Here is a 17,716-nt window from a genome sequence, read left to right as displayed (position 1 = left end):
CAAGCAAATTACAGCTAAAAGCTGGGCTGCCATCCATTATCCTCCCCAAAGCCCCAGGCGAGGCTGATCTCTTACACATATCATATCACTCCTTACCATCAGAGTTTTTAACTACAAGTAATTTCCAGGCTGTGCAGTGACAGGGAAGCTAGAGATAAAGCAGAGAATTCAACGACTGGCCTGTTTTCTCAATAAAAGCAACAGGTTCTCTGAACGCAGCCAAAAGGGTCACAAGTCAACTCGACTTTTCTTATGTTCTTTCTCTCTGCAATATGCTGAAAAAGCAGAGAATAAACAGAAAGAACCGTTGTGTGACACAGTCCTCCATCCTCAAACCACCATCATTTACTTGGGGTTACCAAGAAAGAACCTCCTTACTTGGAGATCTTTATGAAATGGATAAACTATTACTTCTCAGGTACACCGAAATACAAGTCTGGCCACAAGCAGAGAAACGGCATCAATAACCTCTATACAGAAGCTTCCAGTCCTATTCCTCCATAAGACTAAAAACTAAAAATCAGCTTGTCCTCAGACCCTTACCAATCCCCAAACTGAAAACACATGGCTTCCACCGGGCTTATTCCAACACCGTCAGGTGATCCCAAAGAATCACCCATAATCCAGATACACAAAAGCATGAGGAAGAATGAAAATCTGCTTGCATGTATTTTGTCTAAAATGACACACACCTAGGTTTCATTAATGCTAGTTTCACGCTATAAAGGCACTACAGTGCAGCAGAGAAATCCTGCAAACTAGTGTGGAGGAAAGAACCATAACCTAAGCACTGCCCGTTCCTCAGTAACCCTGGGCAAGCCGCCTGGCCTCTCTATAACTGAGTCTTCCTCAAAAATAAGATGAGAATACTACTACTGACCCTATCTATTTCATGGGGTTGTATTGCTCCTCAGGTAAAATAAAGTATACAAAAATGCTTTGTGGTACTGTAGATTTTATGTTCCAATTCCTAGGAATACACCCAATACATGTCTACGAAATGATAGGTATGAGAATACTCACAGCATTTTTATTCACAATTCCCAAAGTTTGGAAACAATCAAATGTCCATCATTAGGAGAATGGATGAATAAATTGTGGTACAGCCATAAAAGCGAATACTACCTAGCTATAATAAAGAATGAACAATTTTAACATCATGGATGAATCATAAAAGGCATGACTCCAATTATGTGAAGGTTAAGCCAGGCAAAATGACTCTCAAGTGACAGATGTCATCAGGGAGCCTTCTGAGGAGTTGGAAATGCTCTTTATTTTGATCTGGGTGGTGGGTACTCCGATATATGAGCATGTAAGAATTTATCAGTGTACACATTTAAGATCTGTGCATTTACTGTATGTTCCACCTCAAAAAAAAGTTTTAATTGTATCTTAAAAGTATCAAGCTCTATACAAATATAAGGTAACACTGTGATATTTTAATTATCGCTTTTCTCATACTAACATCCAGAACAATTACACTAGAGATTTAAGGCAGAAAAGGAAAGTGGAAAAGAGCAAAGAAAAGTGTCATGGGGTCCAAGAGCGGCCGGCAGTGAGAGAAAACTGTTCTTAAGAAATGATTCCTAAATTTTATCTTATAATCCTTCACAAGGTTTTGGAGATCTCTTTTGAAAGAGGGAGCATGAGCCTCTTTTCTTTATGTACATGTGGCTGGTGGCATTCTAAGGCGGAGGCATGGAGATGACTATGGTGGGAATCCAGGGTCTGGGCTCTAGGCAATTCAGCTAGCCATGAACTTGTTGTGAGACACCGAGAAAGTCAACTTCAAATCTCTAGACTGCATCTAGAAAATGACCAGACCACTAAGCACTGAGCATCTGTGATGCTACGATGGAAAAATCAAGAAATGTCAACAACAGAAAAGCAGGCTAGTCTAGGCAGCTGTAAGGAAAACAAGGGCTAAAATGATGCTTTCTCCCCCGCAGATTTTGTATCAAATGATTGTTTAGACATAGCTCAGCATCCTGGAACCCATGAGAAACAATATTCCAAAGCCATGGGAAGAAATCCTCTTTCCCCTCTGTGCTCTTAATATGGAGTAAAAAGAATGGAGGACTGGGGGCCAGTCCAACAACTGGATTCCTGGCCAGTGACTTACTATGAGATCTCAGACACATCATTTTACGTCTCAGCCCTAAGTTTCTTCATATATAAAATAAGGAGTTTGGACTAGATCAGTATTTTTCAGGTTCTGTTCCTTGAGGTCCTGAGGGTTCTTCCAAGTCCCGTGGGCATGGGTAACCCCAATTTGCCACTCCCACTGCCCATCAAGTGAGAAGCATCACCTTTCTCTGTTTTATCTATCAGGCTTCCTTGTAAGCTTTCAGTTTTAAGAAATAAAAACTCAGCTAGGAGATCATGAGGATTCATTCCAGCTGAATAAAATTCTACACAACTTAAGCCAGTATCTTCCGCCTTAGTGAAGGCTCTGACTTGTTTAAATTCTTTTAGCTCAGGGCTTCTCAGAAGCAGCACCCTTTGTTGTGGGGGACTGCACCCACTAGGAGGCAGTAGCACGCCGCCTGCTGTAACCACCCAGAATCTCTGGACAATGGCAATGTCTCCTGGGGAACAAAATCACCCTTGGCTGAGAACCACTGTTCTATCCCTAACACAGGTTAGTAGGAAAAACTTAAAAGAAACATTTTTTTTTAATAAAGAAGATAAACTTCAAATGAAGAATCAGCTTATCTCGACCTTTCACAAGTCCAGGTCTCTCACTGACTGTGGTTCCCAGATGCTCCCGGAATGTGCCAGGATAAACAGGCACACCTCCTACCCACCACAGAGCCACGCCCTGTGAAATGAGCTGACGGAGGAAGGGTGCACAGGTGCTACGAAGGCCCACCCATGTTGTCGCAAATGGCAGGATTTCCATCTTTTTACAGCTAAGGAGTCTTCCATTGTATATGTATACCACATCTTTATCCATTCATCAACAACGGGCACTTAGGTTTTTTCCATATCTTGGTTATTGTAAATAATGCTGCGGTGAACAAAGAAGTGTATATATCTTTTTGAATGATGGACCTTGAGAGTATTATGCTAAGAGAAATAAGTCAGATAGAGAAAGATAAATAGTATATGATTTCACTCATATGTGGAATATAAAACCAAAACAAAACAAAATAAATGAACAAACCAAACTAAACAAAAACACACACACAGATACAGAGAATAGAGTGGTGGTTACCAAAAGGGAAGGCATGAGGGGAGGGCGTCAACTGTATGGGGATGAATGGACACTAATTTTGGTGGTGAGCATGCTGTAGTGTATACAGAAGTCAAAATATAATGTTGTGCACAGAAATTTACATAACGCTATAAACCAATGTTAACTCAATAAATATAAATAAATAAAATAAAGCTGGAGGAAAAAATATAAAAGACCTTATCAAACACCAAACGTTAATGGCATGTCTAACAATAAAAACTAGAAACAGAAAAGTTAAATGAAAGAATTCACAGGTTATAATGACAATAAACATGAATGAAAAAGAGGGGTAATATTTATGTCTAGGCTTTGAAATGAAATAGAGGTATCAGTTATTGAAAAGAAAAGTGACTGTCTACGCTTATGTCATGAAAGAACTTTCTATTTCTGCAGCAAGGCTGACGTACCTATATTTCTCAAAGAATCTTAAAATCCACATATTTCTAGAATACACTGGAGGGAAACAGCTCTCCTTAAGACGTACAAGTGTAAAGTTATGATTTAACTTTCATTTAAAATGGACATCCTGAATAATTATTTCCTTTCAAATCATCAACATTTAATAGCAATAATGTGACAGTTGCTAACTTTAAATAACTTATGGTAAATATCTTGAAAGAATTTTAATGGACTATGAGGACTCTTCTCCAATCTCTGATTATAGCCAAGTTTCCTTAAGTGATTATTTGGTAAGTGGCCAAACTTAACACTTGCTTTGGGACTTCCCTGGTGGCGCAGTGGTTAAGAATGCGCCTGCCAATGCAGGGGACACGGGTTTGAGCCCTGGTCCGGGAAGATCCCACATGCTGCGGGGCAACTAAGCCCCCGTGCCACAACTACTGAGCCTGCGCTCTAGAGCCCGTGAGCCACAACTACTAAGCCCGCGTGCCACAACTACTGAAGCCCACGCGCCTAGAGCCTGTGCTCTGCAACAAGAGAAGCCACTGCAGTAAGAAGCCCACGTACCACAATGAAGAGTAGCCCCCACTCGCTGCTACTAGAGAAAGCCCGTGTGCAGCAACGAAGACCCAACACAGCCAAAAAAACAAAAAATAAATAAATAAATTTAAATAAATAAATAAAAAAACTTGCTCTGAAGAAAATGTAAATGAATATTTTAGTGTATGGCCAAAAGTGATTACACTTCCATAACTTACCTAAGGGAAAAAGCTGAAGCATGTCTCTCCTATTAAAACCACAAGGAATCAACTTCCTTGAGCCAGAATCTCACTAATTCTCCCCATTATCATCTGTATGTACACTTTTCCTTCCACATTTCTCGCCAAAAATCAACAGGTGCCATTTAAAAATATTTTTAATATAAAGGATTAAGTTTTCATTCTGAAAAAAAAATGAAGGGTTCATGTGATACTGAAGCAGACACAAAAGCATAACTGCAAGTCAGACAGGACAGAGTGTGTGCTGAGCGTGAATCACAACAATGGGCTCCACTCTGCTGTTTACCATGTTTTCTTCCTATTCAAACATGGTGATGTTTTCAGAGTTGTCTTAAACCGCAACCAACTGAAATCAGTTCTGTTGATACTAGAATCATGTAAGGACACCAGCCCATATCTAGTCTTAACTGAAACTCCTCTCTGCAGCTTCATTACCAGACATTACAATTCCTGATGGTTAGGCTCTGTGCCCTTAAATTCCAAAGATGATACTGCATTTGCAACAAAGACTAAGCCCCAGACACTTGCAAGCAGCACACTATCCCTTCCTAGATTTCTTTCTTTTCTGATTTTCTGGAGTCACTTAGCTGTGACACCTTTGGTTAAGAGGTACTGCTGGGAGGAAAGACTACCTTTTTTAGGTCAGTGCTTCCCTCTTCCTCCCCAAACTGTAATGTGTACTCAATTCTCACCTGGATGATAGGGTTTTTTTTTTTAATGCAATGACTAAAATTATTTGCCTTGACTTATTTTACCTGTTTAGCAAAAACTGATTGATAAGCTTTCACCCTATGTGATTTTATGTGTCAACTTGGCTACACTATGGTGACCAGCTGCTGTGTCAAACACTAGTCTAGAGGTTTCTGTAAAGGTATTTTGTAAATGCGACTAAAATTTACAATCAGCTGACTTTAAGTAAAGAAGGTTACCCTTGGTAATGTTGGTAGGCCTCATCCAATCAGTTGAAGGAATTCTGTCTCTGGACTGTAATAGAGAAATCCTGCCTGAATTTCCAACTTGCTGGCCTTCTCTACAAATTTCAAATTTGCCAGCCCCAACAACTGTGTGAGCCAATTCCTTAAAATAAATCAGTCCCCACCACCCCCATACATACACACACACAGACACCAGACACACACGCCTTCTATTGGTTCTGTCTCTCTGGAGAGTCCTGAATGATGCATCCTAGTTCAAGGGGGAAAGATTATCATGCCATTGCATAAAATAACAAACAGAAATAGAACCACTTAAGTGGCACTCTGAAGCCCAAGGCACTCAGTCCTGACTGCGGCAGAAGGGGGTACAGACACCACTGAACCCCTTCTGAGACAATAATCAGCACCTTGGAGTATGTTTTTTTTTTTTTTTTTTAATCCTGGTTTAAAAATTCAATTATTGGGGCTTCCCTGGTGGCGCAGTGGCTGAGGGTCCGCCTGCCGATGCAGGGGACACGGGTTCGTGCCCCGGTCCGGGAAGATCCCACATGCTGCAGAGCGGCTGGGCCCGTGAGCCATGGCCGCTGAGCCTGCGCGTCCGGAGCCTCTGCTCCACAATGGGAGAGGCCACAACAGTGAGAGGCCCGCGTACCGCAAAAAAAAAAATTCAATTACTTCCCTTTGAAGCATGAGGATGGATAGCTTCACTTTAACTAGGCCCTAACATCAGCCCATCTCGCCAAAAGACATTTAACAAGACGAGTGATGTTTTCTACTCTTATATAGCAGTCCACGTGGCCTTCTAATCCCAACCTGGTCGTGGCGAGGAGGCAGAATTCCTCACATCCTTTCTCTGAAAATGGCTGCTGCTACTTAAGCACCTCAAGTATCTGGAAACCTTCATTAACTGATGCTTACTATGAAGTTTAAAATTAAGCAAAAAAGGCCTCTGCGTAATCGTACTTCATAAATATTCATCTACTATGTATGCCTCACTGGACGTTAACTCTGGTGGGGACTGTGGTTAACAGTGCAGAGGGCTTGGCCTCTGTTCGCCCAGGCTCTTCCTATCCCAGGATCCAGGGCCGTGGGCAGATTATCTAAGGAGACAACATGGAGTATGCTTTTTAAATTCTGGGATCTTACTTCCTGAAAGCGGGGGCCATATCTGTTCTTTAACAAAATGCTTTTGCCAGGCAAAGTGCTTAATAAAAATTCTTGTATACTCTAACTCCTCTGCCAAACAATATTATGGTTTTTTCCAAGTGCATTTATTGAGCTGAAAATTCAAGGTATTTAAAATTTGGCCTGAATTTGGCCGTAGATGAACATCTCCAGCCTTGTTTCTGCCATTTCCTTAGATTACTGTCCACCAGTCCCAGACCAAGCTCTCCCTTAGCTTGGCAGTTAATATTTGAGTCTCCAGTTTTTCCTTCTACTATCTTATAACCAGCTGTTTGAGTTTCTAGAGGGCGGAGTGCTGTCTTATCATCGAGCACAGTGCCTAGCAAACAGCACAGGCTTAGCACATAACTGACAGATGCCAGGTGTGGTACTAGCAGGGCTGGGTCAACCAGTGACTATAAGTGACACTGAATGTTACAAACCATATACTTTTGAGCTACTCAATTTAATTTCACTAAACTTTCACCACAAATCTGAGGTATAATGAAAGACTACTGAGCTAAATAGCTATATGTTTTTGACTCATAACTGAAATCAGATTCAGTGCTCATACATCAAGCAGGAAGACACCAAGCATATTGATCATTTGTGTCAATATGAAGATCATGGGGCCTGCATACATGGGGTGCTCTACTGTAAAGACCTAGATGTGCCTTATGTTAGACTACCACTATTGTTCTACCTTGTTGCACATCACAATCATCTGAGGGGCTTTAAAAACTCAAAATCATGCCCAAAACACATCTCAGACCAACAGAACCTCAGGGGAGAGAGAGAGGTACCTGTCACCAGTAATTTTTCTTTTAAAATAGCTCCCCAGGTGACTAACAGGTGGCCTGGGTGGGAATCACTGGGCTGGATAGATTTCCTAGCCTTAACCAGGGTCTAGGCTAAGCGTGGTTTATACTATGGACCAGGAACTCTAGAGGTACTGAGTTCTAGAAACACTAATCTAGTTACCCTTAGAATTTTACTTCTTCAAGAAAGAATGGGCATCAGGGCTTCCCTGGTGGCGCAGTGGTTAAGAATCTGCCTACCAATGCAGGGGACACGGGTTTGAGCCCTGGTCCGGGAAGATCCCACATGCTGTGGAGCAACTAAGCCCGTGTGCCACAACTACTGAGCCTGTGCTCTAGAGCCCGCGAGCCACAACTACTGAAGCCCACACACCTAGAGCCCGTGCTCTGCAACGAAGAGTAGCCCCTGCTCGCTGCAACTAGAGAAAGCCTGCACGCGGCAATGAAGACCCAACGCAGCCATAAACGAATGAATGAATGAATGAAAGAAATTTAAAAAAACAAAAAAGAAAGAATGGGCATCAAGAAAATAATATCCACTGCAATAATTCATCTAAAGACAGGGAGCTACCCCTCAATACCTTTTTGGCTTCCTCAGCAGTAACAGAGCTTCCAGAGGCTTCATCTTTGGTGATGAGAGTAATTCCATCTAGAAAGTAATTCACAGAGTAAAATTCAAGTACGAAGAATCAATCCCAATCCCACCTTCCTTTCCACCACACCTCCTCCCACCTTTGCACTGGAGATTTTTAGAACTATAAAGGTGCTCTTCTCTATAAGAAATACAAAACTTTATTAAAGGCACTCAACTCACATTGCTCCTCCCATCTTCCATTACCCTTTCTCCTATTTTTGCTTATATAAAATGAAGGGCACGTCGCAAATGCTACCAGCTGTGTGCAGTCTTTCTTGATTGACTCTCCCCTTTAGAACTCTCAGATCAGTTTGTTTATCCCTTTGAAATGGCTCTCATCATATCGTATCCTGTATAACTATTCGTACATATTTTATCCCTCCTAACAGATTATACTTTTCTCTAGGGCAGGGACTATGCTTTATTCATCTTTATATCCCCCTCAATGTAGTACGTAGCAGGAGCTCAGTAAATAAGTGAAAACGGAATGACTATACTTTGGTCCCAACCCATGAGGTATGGGAATGTGCAGACATTTTGACTTCTAGTAGTGTTACTGGCTACTGACGGAATGGCAGGAGAGCTAAGGTCAGGAGGAAACATGCTCTTACAATGAATGGCCTTGTCTATCATTTAGCACAGTACATCGAGTTTAGCTCAGTGAGAGCAAATCAAGGATAGAAAATTTACCCTTTAGTTTTCTCTTTTTCCTAAGATTTTCTTCTGCCTCAAATGGCTGATGCATGAAACGCTTTCAGAAAAGCACATGCATTTAACATCCATTTGCACCTAGAAATGGCACAGGTCATGTGTATTCTCTCAATAGGTTATAGGCTCTTAGAAAATATGTGTCTTGTGTGTGTCCTACAAGTTTCTTTTCAGCAAGCAATATGCTAGAGGCATTCAATAAATACCAAAACCAATCTCTTTCATCTATTGGGTCGGCAGCAGGGACACAAAAGCGATTTGAATAAGCCCCACTCACCACCTACTCTAATAGCTTTTGCTCCCGAGTGTAGAAGTTAAAGGGCTGAAAAATTAACTCAGAGAAATTGAGTTGAGTCAGAGTTGAGTTGAGTCAATTGAGTTGAGTCAGAGAAATGCTTGCCTGAGTGATGAAAAGCTGCCTGTTAGAAGCTGGATAGATAGGAATGCAACTCCTTTTATACAGAATTTGCGTAGAAAGACAGGTTGAAACTAATTTGGGGGGCTCTACTTCAAGTACAAAGTTTCATACTTTGCAATATCATTGTTTTCATAATATGTACTTTTAATAGGTAACCTCTTATATTTGGGTTCTGAAAGAAAATCAAGTCAGGTTAAAGAAAATGGGCAAAGGACATGACGGAAATCAAACATCATGCCTAAAATTGAAAGATTTGCCCTCTTTCTACGATTAATTTGCATTGGTCACTGTAAGTGAGGAACTGAATGGCTTTGGTGCATGAAGATGCTGGTCTGCTGATATGGAAAGCCAAAGAACACGACAATGAAAGGTGGAGGAGGGGAAAATGTGGGGGAGGTCAGTGAAAGTGCTGTGGATCCAGCAGGACTGACAGGTCTAAGAATCGCAGAAAGGGGACAATGTCTGCCTGCACAGCTTCTTTACTCATCAAACAGAAAGGCGTAATCTCTGAAAGGGTCACGCTGCATAACGAGTTTAAGATGGGACTTATATGTTTACTTATTATTTATCATTTTGTATTTATGATTAAGCAAAATTTTTAGTTCACTGAATCCTGAGCGTTTCCCAAATCCACATGGAAAGTTATCAGGTCCTCATATAATACATCACACAATATAATTTATATTTAGAATTTATACTTAGAAAAAAATAGCATAAATATTTGGATAAAAAGATAAATGACACCTTACCCTGGATGACAATCTCCCAGAAATGATTTAATTGTTTAACTTCCACTTTCTCTCGAAGGGCTTTCAGGAAACTGTTAAAGTGCTGCTCTTCTGAAAACTGTGGTAGCATGTGGAGGTAGAGGAGGTGGCAGGTCAGAGCTCATACAGAAACGTACTTCATCCCCAGACCAAAGCAGCACATATACAAGAATCCACGAGATTTATTAAAAATATATAAAATGTTCTTCTTTGGTAAATGGGAAACTGGCATTTCAAATTTCACCTTCATTTGCTGGGAGCCAGAAATCTTTCCATCTGTTGAAGGTGCAGAAATTTCCATAGCCACACAGTTTTTTGGTGGCCTGATACTTTGTTTTTTAAGTTTTAATATAGACAGAGTCAAACAAAGACAGAGTAATTTAGTGGGATGCTTGTGTACCCATCACCCAGCTTCCATAACTGTTAAGTCGGCCAATCTTGTTTCATCGATAACCCTCAACTTCTCCCACAACCCTTGGATTGTTTTGAAGCAAATTTCAATCACATTAGCTCATCTATAAATATTTCAGTATGCAATATCTAAAATATAGAGACTTATTAAAATATTCACAAAAAATTAATAACAGGAGCAAATAACCAGTCACATTTTCCCAACTTACTTTCTTTTTTACATTTTTAGTTTAAAAAGGTCATTAAGATGGACTGATATGTCTCTAAAGTCTCTCTGGGTCCTCCTCCATCTCCTTCTCTCTCTCCCTTTTTTGGAATCCAATGACCTGGTACTCTAAAGGACATGTGGTGGCAACAGCGCACAGAAGCGTTATCAGACACTCCATCCAGCCTTGGGGGGGGGCATGGGGTAGGGGTGCTAAAAAACCATTTTCACTACCTTTTCATCTAAGCAAATCTTTCTCCACCTGACTGAGTCATCCTTAGTCTTATACTAACTCTACTTTGCCAAAATTTTGTTTTTTTATCTGTAGGGAATTTGGATTATCTACCACTGAATCTTTTATTCCATTTTAATTTGAACAATTTTCTCATTTTCTTATCATTCTTTGTAACTACCTAAACAATTCAAGAAGTAGTTTGTTCATTTACTCAGCAAATATGTAATAAGCACCCACATACAAACTAATGTACACTACAACCGTGCCTACTTTAAAAATATACTTTCTAATTTCAACTTACTCTCATCTAGAGTTCATGTATAAAAGCCTAGAAATAATTTGGAAGATTTTTAGATGCGTTTTCTAATATTCCTACTAAAACAAAGAGAAAACCCCACAAAAGGTGGGACAGGAGTGCTGAGTTATTCATTTTCAGTGTTCTTTTTTTCCTGGCATTCAGATCCCTACTTCTGTCTTCATCAAATCCTTTTCAATAATTACACAACTATATTTTTTCCATCCATTTCCCTAAAATAGTTAGCCAAATATAATACAATACAATAGAAATTTCATTGGCTCCCTAAATAGAAATCATAAAGCCAGGGCTACAGAGTGTAATAAAAAGCTAACTCCCAGGGATAAAAGATCCCACTCACCCACACATCTTTATTCCTCCTCAGAAATTACACCAATAGCAAAATGAGTTAGTCATTTCTACGTCCTTGGCATACGCTGCTCTTCACAGTAAGGATGAGTATTTCCAAAGCCCAGGCTTATTTGTGGGGTGCTATATGTCTCCCCCCTCTGGTGGTGACCAACTGGTTAGGAAGAGGACACAGGATAGCATTACCTGAATGGCTTCTTCCCGGAAGACTCTGATACAGTCCATGCTCTTCATAAAATACAGTGTTTCCTTAGTATCCAAAAACTGCTCAATGTGATTTATTAACTGGTGACTTGCTAGAACATAAGACAATAAATTTATTTTCCTTGATTTGAGTGATGCTTGTTAGAGAGAATGTACGCTCTTGTGTGCTTGTAAGTATGTGTTATGGATCAAAAGCCTCGCGGTCCATATGCACAAAAGCCATTTTTCTTGTAAGGGGGTGGATGGGAAGGAAAGATGAGATGCAAAACACTGACTTCAAAAGTCTACATTTAGAAAGTCTGCATAATACTTATTGACATTTGACAAGAAATAAAATTTCTAAAATGCTTAGAATTATAGCTAAATGCTCCTTTTGGCATTTCAAACACTAAGCTGTTGCTGCTTTTTATTTTCCCCCCACAATTCAGGGGTCGTTTGGATATTTCACAACTGCCTTTCCTGATACAGTCATAGAAAATAGATCTTCTATTCCCTCCCCTAATTCCACTCAAGATAAATGTCAAACAGTGTCGCACAATGAAAAATAATGAGCCAGGGACACTCCATCTTCTTCTAATCACAGGTCAAATTAGAAAGGACCAGCTCTTATCTTAATTTCATAAAGTCCTTTTAGAATGGAAAATCATTGCTACATATCTTCTGCCCTTAGCTGAATCTAAACAGTCTCTAAGTTACTCAGCACTCTACAGAGCCATGAATACTTAACAATAATGGTCAGCAAGCAACATCATAAATGCTATAGGAAGAGGAAATGCGTTAATAATGTTATAGTTTCCAAGGTGGTTTGCAACTTGAGACTACCTCATAAACAAAAAAATAAACATTCTTCATAAAAAAAAAAAGCAGAGGAAAATAAAAGCATAAAGTCATCAGGGAACTTAAGTTGCTGAGCAGATCACAATAGACACTTACGATCTGTGTGGAGGAGCAAACCAAGGAGATGTGCACAGTCATGGCCTAAAGGCTCACTCTCACTTGTCCCCTGAAACTGCTTGCTAGCTGGCTGTTCAGCAGTTTGTGCTGAATGGTCAAGATATTGTAAGACTGCAGGTCTGCCATCGTCGTGGCCTCATCCAAGCATTCTCATAGTTACGAATGTGTGTGCGTGCAGTACTAAAGAAAACTACTTTCAAGCCTTGCCTATAAAGGCTCAAGGCCACTAACTGAATCGCAGTGACCTGAGCATTGCTCAATGCCTTATGAAAGAGCTGAAATGCGGTGCCTGCAGCATGTGAAAAGGATTAAAAAGCTGGACAAGGTATTTCCTAATATAATAATTTTGCAGCAAGAGAAAACAGCCCCAGTAACCATTTCATCTTTTCTACCAACTAGGAGATTATGATCTCTATTACAATAAAGTACTTAACCAACTTGAGGGATTAAAGAAACACTTCCCTGCAATTTCAGGAATCTTTACCAATGTATCCGGCAGCAGTGAATTAATATCCAACTACAATTCAAAGGAGAGAAGGAATGTTTGGATGGGTCTTTTTAAACAAGGTAAATAGCCCTAATTAGTAAGCAGAGCAGAAAACCATCAACAAGAAAGTCAAAGCAATAGAAGCTATCTCCCTTTTTTAGCCTGGAAAGGCGAAGTAACAGAAATGTTTGATATTTCCCATACCACTCAAGCAGCCTGCTTTCCCAAACAGTCTGATGTGAAGTTCACTCAGCGTTTCATATCTGTGCACAAATAAGAGCCTTTACAGGCCAAGGGCAGTAATCCCGGAGATGCCAAGTTTCTCATTTCTTTTGAAATGTGAATAAGGAGTCTCAGCAAGCTATAATGTAAATATTTCTCTTTGCTTGATTTAGTGATTATTTTAATTTAGCCTAGTACATATTTACTGTGTAACTGCTACATATAAAATGCTATGCTACATTCTATAGGAGATACAATTAAGTTGAAGATAAGATCCTTACCCTTGGGAAGTTTACAGTCTAACAGAGGATATAATACATATACACAAAAAATAGTAACAGGAGGTAAATGTGAACAGGGCTGTGAGTGGTACGGAAATATATCAACTATTCTGAATTTTAAAAAATCTTTGGTGATTAAAAGAAAGCTTCATGAATTAACATGGCATTTTGGCTGGGCAATGAAAAACAGAATTTGGCAATCAGACAGCAAAAAACAGAGTGAGCAAAAAGTATAAAGAAGAGAGGTGGGGGCTTCCCTGGTGGCACAGTGGTTGAGAATCCGCCTGCCTATGCAGGGGACACAGGTTCGAGCCCTGGTCCGGGAAGATCCCACGTGCCACGGAGCAACTAAGTCTGTGTGCCACAACTTCTGAGCCTGTGCTCTAGAGCCCGTGAGCCACTACTACTGAAGCCTGTGCACCTAGAGCTTAGGCTCCGCAATAAGAGAAGCCACCGCAGTGAGAAGCCCGCACACCACAAAGAAGAGTAGCCCCCGCTCACTGTAACCAGAGAAAGCCCGCACGCAGCAACGAAGACTCAACACAGCCAAAAATAAATAAATAAAATAAATAAATTTTTTTTAAAAAAGAAGAGAGGTGGGAAAGCACAGGGTGTATCTGGAGAAAAGCGCATGGTCCAGCACATGGAGTCCATGGACAGGAGTAGAGAAGAAAAAGGAGGAGGAAGAATTAGACAGGAGAGGAGGTGGGAGGAAAGGGAGTTCCAAGGAGGACGAACAATGTGTGCAAGGGGCCTGTGGCAGGATAGAGGAAGTGTAGGAAAAAAAGGGTTCAAGAACAAGCCTTTTAGGAACTGCAGCGTTTAGAGGTTGTACAGCGGCAAGGGAGCTGACAAAGGAGGCCAAGAAGGAATGGTCAGGGAGACGGGAAAAAGGAGGGTAAGGCAACACAGATACTGAGAGAAGAAATTATTTGAAGAGAATTGTCTACTGTGTTATAAAGTATTACATAAATAATATTATGTATAATTATTATATAAATTCTGCAAGAAAGAGTATAATGAGCACAAAAGATTAAGTACTGAAACTTAGGGTGTCCTTACACCCAGGAACCCATGAAACAACTAGAGACTGCTGAATGGCTTTGCAAAAAACACAGCTTCCAGGCCCATTTTTATCTTGAAATATGATGGAATACACACACACACACACACACACAGTTGCCATCTTATAGAAAAAAATATTCAAAAGAAACTAAAATAAAGCAAGTGCAAAGCCAAAAATCCATGTGCAATAACAGTATGGAAAAGAAAAGATACAAAGAAAAGAAGTAGGAGTCCCAATAACCAGTTTCCATTTAAGAATGAAGTCTTTATGTATTTGCAGGCCTATCTGGATTTAGTTTTCTTATTTACATGTTAGACTGTTCTGTTCTTTCCTCCAGAAGGTTCAGGAATGCAGGTACTAGATAAACATATCCAAACTTCTAACAAATCCAATGAATACACAGAACCAGGTTTTGCCCTTCTAGGAATACTCAGTTACATGGCCTGTGCGTCTGGTCCATAGTTCTGAATTCTGTCCCTCTACCTAGACTATTTTGTGGTTCACTGACTATAATGAATCATTTAACACCAGTGAACAGATGTGATGGATGATGCTTTAATATACTGAATATCAGAATGGGATGTGGATAAGGGACCTCTCATCCAAACTTTGGTGGCATTTCCCTGCCATTTTTAATAACAGTAAAACGCAGAAATGGCTAAACAAATAATCTACTTTGACTCCCCCTTTCCCCCTGCTCCTCATACAGGAAATGCTGATCATCAGGGCGCTTTTCTCTGCTTCTACATCAATTATAGGGCTAAGGAATGGCCTGTCAGTGTTCATACTCAGTAAATCACAGCCCTAATTATAATTCACCAAAATGCTTTTCAGAGTTAGTCAGAGGCTCAGTAATACTCATTAGCAGGTAAAATAAAAAATGGCCATTGGAAAGGCCATCCGTCTTAGGATACCAGGTCAGGCAAAGGCTGTCATTTATCTCAAGAAGTTTTCAAAAACAAAATGTCTATTCTGGATTTCAAAAGTTTCTGTTCTGGATTTTGAGGTTTATAATAGGGACATTATATATTAAGCCAGCATCTGACAGGAGTACAGATTGTCGATACATAAAATGAGTCAACACAATAATACTTTAATGTTATATTAAAATGTTATCGAGATTCAGAAGTGTCACGTAAGAGGAAAATGGCAGTGTTTCCTTGTTTAATCTCTTTAGAGAAAACATTCAACACCTTCCAAAGTCCTACAAAATGAGTCATCTCCCTTCTTGCTGCAGTCACAAACATCTGGGGCCATGTGCTTGCTGGCCTCTGACTTAACATTTACTTACTCCCTCTGTTCTCTGCAAAGATGTTTCCAACAAAGTGAAAGGAAGTCATTTGTTGTGGGTTTTTTCCCTCCATGTACAGAGCCAAAAGAGCAGTGGGTTCATTCAGCTGTCACACATTATATATAAAGGACTGGAAAACCATCTCAAATGATTTTGCTGAGCCCAGGAATCATTCAGGATGTTTCCCAGTTTAATTCTTCTCATGATCTCAATCAATGCCTTATGAGAATTTTACTTATTGAAGAGGTGCACATTTTGCAGATGTCAGCAGTTAAATCATTTTTAAATGTCGAACAGTTTACATAGTCAATGGCATCTTTATAAAACAAAATAAGGTGACAATAAAGATCAAGCATTTAAATCAAATAAGTATATGATCAGATCAGTCATTAAGAGAATTAAAAGGAATAACATCTATCAGTAGCAAATAAAAATCTAAGCAAGTAGTCCAGTCTGCCGCCAATTAAATCCACATGTAAATTACAATCACTGTTTTAAAGCAAAAACTTAACAAGAAACACTTGCCTGGTAAGAAAACAAGTCTGTGTTTTTAATAAAGGTTACAGAAACGGAAATCTGTCACAAAGAAGCTTCTTTGTGTCTCTTTACTATAGGGTATAAATTGGCCATTGTGGTTAGAGGCTTCGTGTATTATTGGCCAGGGTCCAACCAGAAAAACAGAAATCACTGAATATTTAACCAGGAAATTTAATGCAGGCAACTGTTACACGGGTGATAAAGAACTATTAAGCCAACTGAGAATGGGTGCTGTAACCCAGAGATTAGGAACAGCAAGAAGCTCCTAGCACCCCTGGCACTGTGCAGGAGAACAGAACAGAGCAGAAAAGAAATGAGAGGGGGTATAACTAAAGTTCAGGGGCCTGTCCTATGGGAGCCAAAACCATGGAGGACTTGGAGCTGCTGCCCTACTTGGTAAAGGAAAAAGAGAAATATCCTGGCTTCTCCCTCCTTCCTTACTTCCCCCCAATCTTTCACACTGGCTGAACCCAGTAGGAAGCTAGCAGCTGTGGGAGCCTGGAAAATGCAACCCGCAGGGGCTGGACCTGCCCCAGTCCTCCCCCCAGAGCTGGTGCACACAGGGGAAGGGTGAGCTACATACACTTCCCTTTCCTTCAGGTTCATGATGAAACACAGTCAACAGGTTTCTCACAATTGTGTGGACCATGTTGATAAACCTGAGTAACTAGAAGTGACTGAACCCTTCCCATGGTATTCATGTCCTTTCAGGAGCAAATGCACTTCTGAAAATATAAGTACAAAAAAAAGGTATCCTAAATATTTTCCCTCTAAATGACATTTTATGCTGATTTATTTCTTAAATACCCTTTCTGCTTCCATTTCCAAAAGAGTCTGGATCTAAGATACCAAGAATTTGTTCTGAATGTCTGTGCTCCTTGGTCTGGTGTTATTCCCGTTTTTAGTCTTACACTCTTTAATGAAATCTGCTTACTAGGGGAAAATAAATCACTGGTGGCAACAAAAGAAATTGAGAACTAGGGAAAAAATATAAGCTTTATGAACCTGAAAGTGAAATTCAATTGGTCTTATTTTTAAGCAGGTGGACTGTGGAGTAGACACAGCTCTGTCCTGCACTCTGCCTCTGCCCCACCCTTCCCCCTTTTAGAAACTGTTGTGCTAGATTCTTTGCCCCCCTTTTAAGAACAGAAAAAGTCAGTAGATATGACAGAGAATACCACAGCAGTAATATTACGCATGATCAGTAGCACAGGAAATTGTACGAAGGTATATAAAGCACTGACCACTTCAACAGTACAGATACAGCCCCGGTTTTTAAAATTATTATTATTTTTCTTA

The 17,716-nt window shown here is 40.1% G+C and overlaps 1 protein-coding gene across 1 annotated transcript in view; it reads right to left on the bottom strand.

Moving 5' to 3' along the window:
* Window positions 1-17,716, bottom strand: part of XRCC5 (X-ray repair cross complementing 5) — a 97,899-nt gene that overhangs the window by 8,452 nt on the left and 71,731 nt on the right. Inside the window, exons 17-19 of the mRNA XM_082841479.1 lie at window positions 11,562-11,671; window positions 9,843-9,939; window positions 7,915-7,982 (exon numbers count right to left, since the gene is read on the bottom strand). Of these exons, the coding sequence (XP_082697605.1) occupies window positions 7,915-7,982; window positions 9,843-9,939; window positions 11,562-11,671 (275 nt within the window). The remainder of the gene's footprint in view (window positions 1-7,914; window positions 7,983-9,842; window positions 9,940-11,561; window positions 11,672-17,716) is intronic.

Source organism: Leucopleurus acutus (genome assembly GCF_964270905.1).
Source record: "Leucopleurus acutus genome assembly, chromosome: 6".
NCBI classification, from domain to species: Eukaryota; Metazoa; Chordata; class Mammalia; order Artiodactyla; family Delphinidae; genus Leucopleurus; species Leucopleurus acutus.
The sequence above is the reverse complement of the archived record's forward strand: the minus strand, read 5'-3'. Positions and strand labels throughout refer to the sequence as shown.